This window comes from Rissa tridactyla, chromosome 2, assembly GCF_028500815.1.
Source record: "Rissa tridactyla isolate bRisTri1 chromosome 2, bRisTri1.patW.cur.20221130, whole genome shotgun sequence".
In the NCBI taxonomy this organism is placed as follows: domain Eukaryota; kingdom Metazoa; phylum Chordata; class Aves; order Charadriiformes; family Laridae; genus Rissa; species Rissa tridactyla.
Genome location: NC_071467.1, coordinates 57869428 through 57882032, shown reverse-complemented (window position 1 = coordinate 57882032; position 12605 = coordinate 57869428). Strand labels below are relative to the sequence as shown.

The 12605-nt window shown below is 45.3% G+C and overlaps 1 protein-coding gene across 1 annotated transcript; it reads right to left on the bottom strand.

Annotated features, from left to right (window-relative positions):
* Positions 1-2666: 2666 nt before the first annotated feature.
* On the bottom strand, positions 2667-9738 carry TUBB6 (tubulin beta 6 class V). Its single transcript, XM_054191736.1, has 4 exons — positions 9621-9738; positions 8849-8957; positions 7607-7717; positions 2667-4299 (listed from the first exon to the last, which is right to left on the bottom strand). Exons 1-4 carry the CDS (start codon positions 9675-9677, stop codon positions 3236-3238), a joined length of 1341 nt encoding a protein of 446 aa, XP_054047711.1. The 5' UTR covers positions 9678-9738; the 3' UTR covers positions 2667-3235.
* Positions 9739-12605: the final 2867 nt, after the last annotated feature.

Genomic DNA, 12605 nt, shown 5'->3' with positions numbered 1-12605 from the left:
GAGCCTATGGTGGCTGAACGGTCACGTCTGTAAAGGGAGGATCTGCCCCATTCCTTGCTGGCTTCGACCAGAGCAACTTTACAAAGGAGCTGGCCCATCGGGTTCCATTCCTATTCCCATCCTGATAGCACACCTTCTTCCCACGGCACACCTCACCCGCTCCCTCTTTTCAAGTGCTGTAGGTTGCCGGGTTGTGTTTTTTTTCTTCTCATCCTAGTGCTGGCAGAGGTGTTTGTGTCCGGGTGGTACTGGGAGCTGCACTTCTAGACCTTCTTAGGTCTTGTCCTGGCAGCCTGCTCCTATGTATTTCTCAGTGGCCAGGTGCAAAGAAGTAAAAAGGAGAGAAAATGAAGGTGGGCTTGGCACAGAAAGAAAAGGTACAAAAGATTAGGTTGAAAAACTAGGGGGAAAATGAAAAACACGTAGGTGAGGAACGTGAAAAAAGGAGGAACAAGCTAGGTTGGACTCGGCAGGTACATTTCAAGAGAGGTTTCCAAGTAAAAAACAGGAAATTATTTGAAAGGAAGTGCAACTGAAAGGATTGTTCACCAAACCTGCTACTAAAAACAAGTTTCTGTTTTATTCCAGAAGGGGAAGATGATTAGAGCTGCTTGACTGAAGAGGAGCAAGAACCGTTTGGGCTTCCCATGGCTTTCTTACTGCTTAAAGGCAAGCTGGTCCTCTGCCGATGTTCCTACTACAGGTTCCCGGGTTCGTTTTGATGGGTTGTTTTTTGGTTTGGTTTTGTTTTTTCCTAAGATCAGGTGGAAGATCTGTCTCCTTTTATTTTCTAAAGAGGGTGTTAGTTTGCCTCCCCCACCCACACTCATTCTAGAAATTCACATCAAACACTTGCAAGTAAGCACACGTGAAAGAATGGCTGAGACAAAGTAGGATTAGGGGACATAGACAGGTCTGGATTCCATAGGCTCCATATCTATATTCTGGATTTTGAGTCAGCGTACAAAAAGCAATAAAGAATAGGCTGGTTCACCAAGTGAATAACTCAATTATTTAGGAACTCTAAGATTCTTGGCATTTTTAAAGTATTAACTTTTTTTTTCCCCCACAGTAATATCAAAATTTATGGCTGGGACCTAGTTGCGAATTCTGTATTACAACAAAACACAGTTCCACAAGCTGCAAGGTGGTTGGTTTTTACTTCCTTCAGAAGAAGCTATGCTACTGCTTTAATTAAAGTCCGTGCCACAGCTGTATGAGGGCAGGCTCGGAGTCTCTAACACATTCTCCTGGCTCTTGAAGCCAACAGCCTGACATTTATAAAGCATCAACTAAACTTCTAAGTTTAGTGGCTTTATTCCCCATGGACTGAGGACATGTATTGCACTAAGTATTAATTTCTCTTTAATGCATATTGTGTTTTAGCTTAATCTCACGCCATGATAAATACATGTCCACAACATATTGCAACATTTATGAAATGCATATTTAAAGGTGCCCTATTGCAATTCATAAATGCTTTAGGCATCACTAGCCACGGCAAAGAACATGTCCCCGGTGAATTTGCCGACTCCATCATGACCCTTTGAACAGTAATCAGCCCGGCCCTCCCAGCCTCTGCCTATGCACCTGTGCCAAAGCCAGTTTGGTTAGTGCGTGCCAATGACTGTCTGGCACAACCCATGAAGGCACTTTATATAAAAAAAACTTGTACTTGATTAAAACCAATTTAGTACCATTTCTGCGTAGAATAAAATTGGGCAGACAGCTTCAGCTTATGTGATTAACAGTTGCCCAGTTCATACACTTCATAAAATACTGTTTCATTCGCCGAACCCCAAACTAACAAAACATAACATCATCTTGTTAGGAGCAATGGATCTTTGGAAATTACACTGTTTGTAAAGTGCCTTTTTAAGCATTGAGCAACGCTTTTGCTTAGAAAGTGCTTCTGAAGGCGAGACGAAAAACAGCAGAGAGTTCCTGAAACATTTGAAGTTTGGATTTCCGGAGGGTTTCTCCTTTGTTTGCTTGTTTTGTTGCCTAGAAACTGACCTAAATCAGAGACTCCGTGACTCCATGGACACAGAGTGTTCTCTGGTAGAGGCTCTCTAATGGAGAAGGGCTGTTTAATTGATATGAGCAGAAAGATAAAGCATGCAAGAAGAGCGAATGCCCAACAGCCACTTTGTCAAGGCAGCAAGTCAGCTGCGTAAGACAAGAGATCTTTCTGTTTCAGCTTTAGTGTAAAAGCTCTTGTTCATCTTTCATTTTGCCAGCTGTTTTGAATATTGTGGACAAATACTTTTATTTGTAGTTTACCCTTAATTTGTCCAGACAGACATCTATAGCATCTATAGGTGTGGTGAACTTACAAACCTAGGCAGTGAGATATATCGACACATAGCCTCTCTCGACACAGGAGTTTCTGTGGAGTATCTGAATTTCAGCTATATGGGCTAGGTGGAATGGAGATCGGAATGGAGACCGGTAGTTTTCCGGTGATAGCCATAAAAACGGGACCAGCAAGATATTGGAGTGCCACTTTAAACCCCAAGGGCCCTTACAGAACACATCACAAATGGATAGATTTCATATGTATAATCTGTGATTATTCAGCTGCAAGTGATGAAGTCACACAGTATAAATCCAGCCTCTGCCAGCAGCTCACTGGATATTTATATAGCATTGACTGCCCAAAACACTTTTGCTTGAGAGGATACTAATCTTTTTTATTTTGTTTTTAGAGGTCCGGAGTCAAATATCACTGTTAACAGTTACTGTACAGAATAGCTACACACTTATTATTATTATGAATAATTTTTGTTCCTGGCAGTTTAGTATTGTACATTCGGTACAGAATGAATATTTCAAACCCACAAGATTTTCTTACTCATAATTGGATGAAAATAGTGCAGCTCCATTTTGTAGCATTTCATGCCTATTTTACGTCTTCTCTTGTGCAACTTTAGGGATGACAAACTTTGGAAAAAAAAAAAAGATCCCAAACTAGCAGTCTCTGTGTTCAGACTCTTAGGTCAAAGTCTTAACAGAATGCCTTACGTTTGCCTCATGAATAGAAATGGCCTGATTTCCAGAAATACTGAATGTCCTCAGTTCTCAATTACATCAATGGACTCTGAAGAGCACCTCTAACATCTGAGACTCATGCTCTTCTTTTTCTTTTTTTGAAGCCTAAATATGGATTTATAAGCCTAATTATTAGAAATCCAGATTTGAGAATTTGGCCTGGAAAATAGCACACTTAATTTCTTTATTCATTGATTTCTTCTTCGTCATCTTCAAATGCTTCCTCTCCATCATTTGCTGTTGCTTCTTGATATTGCTGATACTCTGAAACCAGATCATTCATGTTGCTTTCTGCTTCTGTAAATTCCATTTCATCCATTCCTTCTCCTGTGAACCAGTGGAGGAAGGCCTTTCTCCTGAACATGGCCGAAAACTGCTCTGAGATCCTTTTGAAGAGCTCTTGAATAGCAGTACTGTTGCCAATGAACGTGGAAGCCATCTTGAGGCCACGAGGAGGTATGTCACACACAGCCACCTTGACATTGTTTGGGATCCACTCTACAAAGTAACTGCTGTTCTTGTTCTGGATAGCCAACATCTGCTCATCGACCTCTTTCATAGACATGGGACCACGGAAGACGGTAGCCACTGTCAAATATCGCCCGTGTCTTGGGTCACAGGCTGCCATCATATTTTTGGCATCAAACATCTGCTGGGTGAGCTCTGGAACAGTGAGTGCTCGGTATTGTTGGCTGCCTCGGGCTGTCAAAGGAGCAAAGCCTGGCATGAAAAAGTGAAGGCGTGGAAAAGGGACCATATTTACTGCCAGCTTCCGGAGGTCAGCATTTAGTTGGCCTGGAAAACGCAGGGATGTAGTTACCCCACTCATCGTAGCAGAAACCAAGTGGTTTAGATCGCCGTACGTTGGAGTGGTGAGCTTCAGGGTGCGGAAGCAAATGTCATACAAAGCTTCATTGTCAATGCAATAGGTTTCATCTGTATTTTCAACTAGTTGGTGGACCGAGAGTGTAGCATTATAAGGCTCCACCACTGTATCAGAAACCTTTGGAGAGGGCATGACACTGAAGGTATTCATTATCCTGTCTGGATATTCTTCTCGTATCTTGCTGATGAGTAGGGTTCCCATGCCAGACCCTGTCCCTCCTCCCAGAGAATGAGTGAGCTGAAATCCTTGCAAGCAATCGCAGTGTTCGCACTCTTTTCTTACCACATCAAGTACAGAGTCAACTAACTCTGCCCCTTCCGTATAGTGTCCTTTAGCCCAGTTGTTTCCTGCACCAGTTTGTCCTAAAATAACACACAATAGGGAAAGAAAATACACAAAATTATTGGTAAGGTTTGGTATTTGCGTGCCAAATGGATTCACATCTGTAACAAAAGCTGCTATAAATCTGTCAGGTAGCTAACTGTGCTCTTCAGTTTTGCCTACAATGTCTTTGGAAGTATCAACTTTAACTTTTTATATAGTCTCCTTTTGCCTCAAATCCCTGGTAGTTTTCATTTATGCCTTTGGGTGTTTTTTTCTTTTTTGATATTTAACCTTCCATAAATGCAAAGATGGTCTTGACTCCTTGTTTTGAAAGCTTTCACACTCCCAATCCTGCTTATTCCATAAACACAAGATGACTGTTTAATATTTAAATACTTTCTGTTTATAAGGACCAAGATGTATACAAAGCTAAATCACAGATACACATTTCTAAATGAAAGGTTCTTGGACTGCTCCTGTGAGACACGGAGGCATTGCTGTCATTCAAGGATAAGGCTGGGCTCCAGAAGTCCTATTTAACTTGTTATATCAAGAACTATAGCTTTTTTTAATTCACGGTTACCTAGCCTGAATAAAAATACCAATCGACAGAAACTTTAAGAATGTTATTTCAGAAACTTGGAAGTTCTTAAGCGCCTTTTCGCTTTTACTGGTTTCCCTACAAACTCACTATTCTTCAGGATCTGCAAAGCAACTTGCAAAATTGGATCACTGATGTTTCATGAGCCCCTCATTTTCTCCCCAGGGCTTCCATTTTCCTTTTATGTGCCACTCAATGTATTAAGATGGACAATCTGGGTCCTTTGCTATGTCACTATTTTGTTATTATTTAGATAACAAGGAGGATTAAATGGGGGACCAGTTTTTTAGTACTCCTGTTCCTCACAATGACTACTACATACATACATTGTGCCACTGAACTCATTTAGTGGTAACTCTTGTGAGTGGTATTCAGAAAGAGCAATAGTTTCAGAATTAGGCATAGGGCTGTCGGCTTCTGCGTTGTTCTCCAAGACCTTCCCCTTCCTTCCTATTACCATGTCTCATTTCAATTCCCAGTGCACTGTGTTGGTGCCAAACGTATGAATCAGGGAAACTGCTTGCTGGGATATTGTTTAAATATGATGCACTTTATTTTCACTGCATAAATGCTCGGTTTCCTCATGATGCATTTGGTTAGTTAATGCATTGTTCTATATGTTGCTATATTTTTCTTTCTTTGAACCTAGGGAGCTCAGCACTTCCTGCCCAGCTGGGCAAAGCACAAAGTAATATCCTTCCAGAACTGAATATGCTTGTAACCATCTGCGGTCTGCTTGAGCAGATCCCCTACTACAGATAGGGCAGCACATCAGGCTGCACATTAACAAGCAGACATCACTCCAAGATGTAGAAGAATCCTAACAAAGCCAAATTCTGTGCCTCTTGCGTAACTGTCCTTCTTCAGCGGGCAATGCGATAAGGAAAGAATAGAGACCAGGATAGAAAGGAAAATAGGAACAAAGAATGAAGTCTCCCTCTGGTCTGAGATAAAACTACTGTATCTGGAGTGTATGATCATGTACTCAATATACCTGAATGAAATCCAGATTAATGGTCCAGGGTTACTTGCTATGAAGACATGGGCACATGCAGGTATATACAAGGAGAGAGAGAAAACATCTCCATCAGAATGAGCCAGCCCTAACAGCTGGGGTACAGCAAGTATGGAACTGCCAGCTTCTGCCACAAAATCTTTTGTGGGCCCAGGCCAGATATTTGAAAGAGGAAACAAAATGCTTTGTTGGCTTTTGACACAGAAGATCATTACTTCAGCGCTCAGGCAGCCGTTCTGCATTATTCAGCAGGTTGGGAGGACAGTGCCTGATGCTGGCAGGGGCCTCTGTCAGATACAAGCTGATCACATGCTGTTGGTTCATTGTTAGCTTAGCAGGAATGGGGTACAGTGAACTGGACTATTGTTGAAGACACTGAATTGATTTTTCTCTGGTTTTACTGGTGGGATGCCAAACTGTAAAGCTCCAGTTCAGGTATTTCCATAGGTCAGGTGAATTTTCTTTCAGAGGGCTTGTGTGGTCCATATAGGAAAAAGGGAGTGAAAGGAGAAACCTGAATATAAAAACATACTTCATAAAGCTGCCTATCTCTCTGGATTTTCTCCCCAAGCTTACTTCTACATGTTGTAACTTAAAATTCCTTTGAAAGACACCTTTAACATCTCTGACATAGAGTATACAGAAGAAAAACAGGGATAGCATTAAAAGTTAGTTAAAGGCTTAAAGTTACTCTGTATGGCTTCTTACTCCCCACCTCAACAGCAACAACCCAGACTTCAGTTTGTTTAATACCACCCAAATAATGTTTATCTTTTCTCTGTCCCTGGCATTGTTCCTTCTTGATGTTAACACAATATACCAAACTAAGTTGCAACCTAAGCTTGCCTTGGCAGGAGGAAATGTGTTTTGTGGCTAGTGCAGACCTGGAAACCAAAAGGACAGGAGAGTTCTCATGGTAGCTTTCATCCAGGCTTCCTGTTTCAGCAGATGGATCACTTAACTTTCACATGCTGTTTCTCCTTTAATGCAAAGGCACCAATAATGCTTCTGTACTCCATAAGGATGCCATGAAAACTAATCCTGGTAATGTGCATTTTTAAGCTCAGATGCAAAGTACTACAGAAGTCCAAAGTAAAACAGTTAAGGCCAAAACAACCCTCTGCAAGAACTATGCAGAACCAGAAGTTCCCCACATGCTCTTAGTCTCTTCCTCATTATGTTGGAAAATAATCCAGTAACTGGCTATATATGAGTGTTTTCCACATTGCAGTTGTTCTTCCTCTACTGTTTACTATGCTGTAAGGATCTGCTGAAAAAGCCGAATCACACAGCCTATAAACAAACAATTTCATGCTCAAGTATTTAATGTGAATTCAAGTGAAGAGTAGTCTGGTTGGTTTGTGGTTGAGGTTTTTTCCCCGCCTTGTCCATTTTCTGCAGAATTTCCGTGCATTTTGTTGTAGAGAAGCAGTCTGAAAATTTCTCTGGAGTTCATATATATTGAAAGCAAATGTACTTTATCTGAATACCATAGGAAACTTTCAGTGGCTTGCTAATTGAAGGAATGATTAACAGAAGAATGACTTTTTCAGTTAATGGGATCTTTTAGATGACTTACAGATAACTGGAATTGTATTGTTAATCTATTAAGATTTCTCAGTACTAACGATCACTTTGGAATAGGGAGCTTAAATGCTTTTTGACCATTTGCTTGGTAATCAAACACTTGCTGGATAGCTGTGTTTTTTAAGAAGTGACGTCCACATACCAAAGATGAAATTATCAGGCCGAAAGAGCTGACCAAAAGGACCAGATCGCACACTATCCATGGTTCCCGGCTCCAAGTCCACCAAGACTGCTCTTGGTACGAATTTCTGGGCTACAATAAAAAGCAAGTATGCCCCTTAGTGTTCTGAAATAAGCTAACACACTTACAGCTCTCAATACACAAATACCTTATGTCTCATATTATTAAATATAGATTGTACATATATAAGTATTTCTTATACAGGAAGTCATGGTGGTAAAAAAACCCAGCACCATAGGAACAAATCAATTCTGCTTAAAAAACGGACCTGACATTTTTGGGGTCGTACAGATGGTATATTACACTTTGTAAGCTCTTTTTTAGCGACAGATATGAAGGAGGAAAGTTTCTGGTTAGAAAAAAAATAGTTGTCATGTTCTTTATAAGAAAGTAGATAATATTTTCTGTGAATAATGGCGTGAGTGAAGGGTTTATGTTCAAATGATCCTAACACACAAGCTTTTACGCTTGAAGGATTCACCTCCACGGAAAGAGCTACTGGATGCAGGTGGCAAACAGCAGTAGATTAGCACATCCACCACAAAGCACAAAATAAAGACTTTGTATCCAGTTGAAATTGTTCAAGGAAACTCAGGCAAATAATATGAATTAACTTGAGCTGATGAAACATTCACACTTGCAGGTTCATGTCAATAGACCAAAGGACTCATGATCCCCATTTTACACTGCTAACACCCTTCAACACCAAACTGACTCAGAGGATTTGGGCACCTTTGGCATCTTATTAATGAATCACCACTGAGTTCTCCATTACTTTTGGCCCAACCCTCTCACTCATGAAATCAGAGACTAAGTACTACAGATGCAGGCTCATATAACGAAAACTTTAATTTGGGGCAATTGATAAGACGCATCTGATGAAATAATCAAATGTTAGAAGAGCATATGTTAGAACAGCATAGTGTTAAATAATAAAAAAACCTCCGCCTCCAGGCCCTAAGTACAGCCCCTTGTGCTGTTTCTCTCTGCCTGGGGAGGTAACACCCAGTTCTCAATTTATAAGAAAGTAGATAATCTTTTCTGCGTATAATGGTGTGAGCTGGGATCAGCTGAAGGGCTGATGACATGCGAGGAGCAGGACCAGACGTGTAATACAGCTTCGCGAACCCGTTCAGTCACAGATTTCTGTGCCCCTTCCCACGGAGTCCCCTCTTCCCGCACCCCTCCCCATCCCACACTTACACGATGATTCATTATAGTAGACATTGATCCTTTCCAGCTGCAGCGCTGAGTCACCGACATAGCCTCCGGCTGGGTCAATGCCATGCTCATCGCTTATCACTTCCCAAAACTAAGGGAGGAAAAGGAGAAGTGGCTTGGGAACTCCCCTGCGGAGCATTCCCGGTGCTGCCCAGCGCCCCAACCCCACGGCGAGCGGGCGGAGCGGGGCGGGGAGGTGGCGGCCCCGCGGCCCGGCCCGGCCGCAGCTGCCGGATTCCTGGCGTACCCACCGCCCCTCCCCGCCCGGGACGGGACGGCAAAGCAGAGCCGGGCAGGCACCGGGATTTACACCCGAAAGGGATGAACGGCGGCCGCCTAACTCCTCTCCAGGACGGGCTGCGGAGTTTTCGGCGTTCGGAGGGAGGCTGCTCGGATTTCTGCCGCCCTTGCCCGCTTTTGAGCCACGGCCTGGCCAGTTTAAACATAAAAATAAAATAATTAAAAATTAAAAAAAAAAAAAAAAGTCCCGTTTGGTTTGGGTACTTCCCAAAGCCTTTTATGGTCACGGGGAGAGCGGTGAGATGCGCGGTGCCCCGCGGGCCGAGCGCGCCCGGCGACCCTCGGCAGCGGCTCGCTGGGGGCACGGGGGGGCGGCTGGCACAACTCAGCTCCGCGGGACCAAACGGCACGGAGAAGCGGCCGGGCGCGTCCTCCCCCCTCCCCGCCCCGCCCCGCGGCGCTTAGCGGCTCCCGCAAGGCAGCGGGCGACCCCGGGTCTCCCCTCAAGGCTCACCTTGGTCCCGATCTGGTTTCCACACTGGCCCGCCTGGATGTGCACGATCTCCCTCATGGCGATGACCGCCTGCCTTCCCTCCCTCCCCGCCGCGCCTCAGCTCTCCCGCCGCCCAAACCCGGCTGTGCGCGCCGCCGGGCCGCCCTTTATGGACTCCGGGGCGGTGCGCGCCCACCCCCCTCCCTCACCCCCCCGCTAACCACCGCCCAACGGCCGGCGCCCCGCGCGCGCTCCGCCAGCGGCCGCCCCGGCCCGCTCCTTAACGGCCGCCCTCGCGCGTTTTTCCTCACCGGCGGGGAGGGTCCCCGGCGGGTTTTCTCCGGCCCCGGCGCGGTGTCTGCCGTCCCCCGCCTGCGCTTCTCGCCCAAACCGCGTCTTGGCAAAGGTGGAGGTATGTCATCGTCAGCCGGCGAGGAAGGACTCCTGCCCTCGCTGCCCGCCGGCGGACACCGTCCCCTTTCCCCCCGTTATTCCTTGTCCCGCTGCCCCGTTCGGCCGGGCGGATGCTGCAACCTTCACCGAAGTGGCGGCGTCCAAAGAAACGGGTGGACCTTCTCAGTGCCTCGCCAACGGCCATCTTCTTTGCATCGCTCTTTTTCTGAGGCGGTTTCGCCCCAGAAAACAGATAACAAGCCGCTGCGTGAAACTTGTAAGGCAAGCAGTCCTTATGGAGACTTTCCTGAAAGTTCATGTCACCGCCCTGGAATATACCTAGTTTGAATAGCTTGATTTTTAATGAAAAGGGAGATTTTTCTTTTCCCTCCAGAGAGGAAACAAGTTCCCACAACTGCTGAATCTCGTTTATAGTCCCTTTAGGTAGCTGTTTCATGTTTTCCTGCCTGTTTCAATGGCAGTGTGACTCTTCCGTGGGATGAGGGATGCCGTTGTGCATGCAGTCTATTCTGATATATGGCGCTGATGGGAGGCATTCATGTGTCTATGCATGTCTTTACTGTCTGGCCGAGTCTCTGCTGTTGTGCAAGAGCAGCCCTGAGGCCAGAGGCTCGGGTTACAGACCTGCTCGATCAAAGGTAGAAGAATCTCCAGGAGAAGAATCTTTGGTGCTTTCTCCAGTTTGACTGCAGTTAAGATAACAGAATCACAGAATGGCCGGGGTTGGAAGGGACCTCTGGAGATCATCTAGTCCAAACCCCCTGCCAGAGCAGGGTCACCTAGAGCAGGTTACACAGGAACGCGTCCAGGCAGGTTTTGAACGTCTCCAGAGACGGAGACTCCACCACCTCTCTGGGCAGCCTGTTCCAGTGCTCTGCCACCCTCAAAGTCCTTTCTCATGTTTAGGTGGAACTTCCTATGCTCAAATTTGTGCCCATTACCTCTTGTCCTGTTGTCGGGCCCCACTGAAAAGAGCCTGGCCCCATCCTCCTGACACCCACCCTTTAAGTATTTATACGTGTTGATAAGATCCCCCCTCAGTCATCTTTTTTTGCCCATCAATCAATAAATTACCTGGAAATAACCCAAAATCTGTACCTCGGCTGGGAGGTCACGTCCTCATTGCTCACCCTTGTGTTGCTGTGGCATGACTTATGTCAGCCAAACTGCGTGCTCTGGGCTCCAACCCTGCCTTTTCATAAATGTTTTTCAGCGGGGCTAGCAACTTCTTGCAAATGACCTCTGAGTAGCCCCCACACACCATGCGAGGCTGAGTCAAATGTCTTTCTGACATCAGTGAAGCAGCTGGAGGATCAGTGTGTTTGCCTTGCAAGCAGCCACCAGAGCAGGATTGGATACTATGTGCCTTTTTCTCTGCCGAAGGACTTAAATAAATGTCCTTCTGTGTGTGAACTGTGTTTTTGGAAGAGATCCATGAACAAGTCATTTGTTTAGTAGCCTGACTAGTGAGGTCGTCTTGGGCTTTGCTTGAATCTATATGTCCTTGAATATGCCTTCTGGCTTTCCTTATGCTTTGCAGATCCTTCCATACACCGCTCTGTGGCACACAGTTGCCATCAACTTGCCATCATTTCTGCTGGCATTGTCGCTTTTTAAAATTCAGTTAGTTCCCAGGTCCAGCCAGTGGTAAGGCTGAGTGTGTGTTCCCAATAGGCACACACACACACATACACACATGGCTGGCCACACTGATTGACACAGGCAGAAAACACAGCACTCATGCAAATGCCGACAGTACTTAACGGCCTCATCCTGTTCCCCTCTCTGGCTGATCAGGACAAAAGCTCATTAATGGAAAATAAATATGTATTTGTACACATCTATACAATATGGATCCCTCCAGTAGCTGGTCTTAGACACTCATCCTTTTCAGTAGCTTTCCCTTTATCCAAAGTCTTCCCAGTTGCTGGCACCTGGAAATGTTATCCCCAGAGGCCCACAGCTCCACTCCAGTTGCTGATATTTAGACCTACAGACACACACATACACAAAAATTATGGCACCCTCCTCCAGTAGCTGATTTTAGGACACTCGGCCTATTCAGCAGTTGGCCCCTGGATCCCCAGTTGCCTTACGCAGAGGCACAAACAGGCAAACAAGTCTCTCTGGTAGCTGGTCCAGGGTTGTGACCTTACCAGTAGCTGGTCCCCAAACCCCACCACAGTCTCTCCGGTAGTTGGCTTGGACTCCCTGGTCCCTCCAGTAGCCAATTTATAGATCTTCTTGTCTCTTCCCTGGGCTTATGGCTGCTCCAAAACTTGACTCCCAAGCTCCCTACTCTCCAACTAGCCTGGCTTGGTGTTTACTAGTGACCACGCACTGACGTATAGATCCACAGAATGTGCATGCACTCTGGTATCTCCAGTTGCTCCATCACAGACACACAGCCTCTAAATGCTGGCACTCAGACCACCATACACATACATACATACACATGGGGTATAGACCACCTCTCACACAGGAAAATAATTAAAATACAGTTTAATATGACAAGACAGACCGAAATGATCAGGTGCAAGGTGTAGCCAGACAGGCGTACTGACCAGCAAGCTGGTTACACCCAACCAGACC

Coding starts and splice junctions, on each gene's coding strand:
- TUBB6 (XM_054191736.1), bottom strand. CDS start 9,677: ATGAGGGAGATCGTGCACATCCAGGCGGGCCAGTGTGGAAACCAGATC. Junction 8,958..9,620: donor GAAACCAGATCGGGACCAAG/GTGAGCCTTGAG, acceptor TTCCTCCCTTAG/TTTTGGGAAGTGATAAGCGA. Junction 4,300..7,606: donor GCCTGATAATTTCATCTTTG/GTATGTGGACGT, acceptor GTGTTATTTTAG/GACAAACTGGTGCAGGAAAC.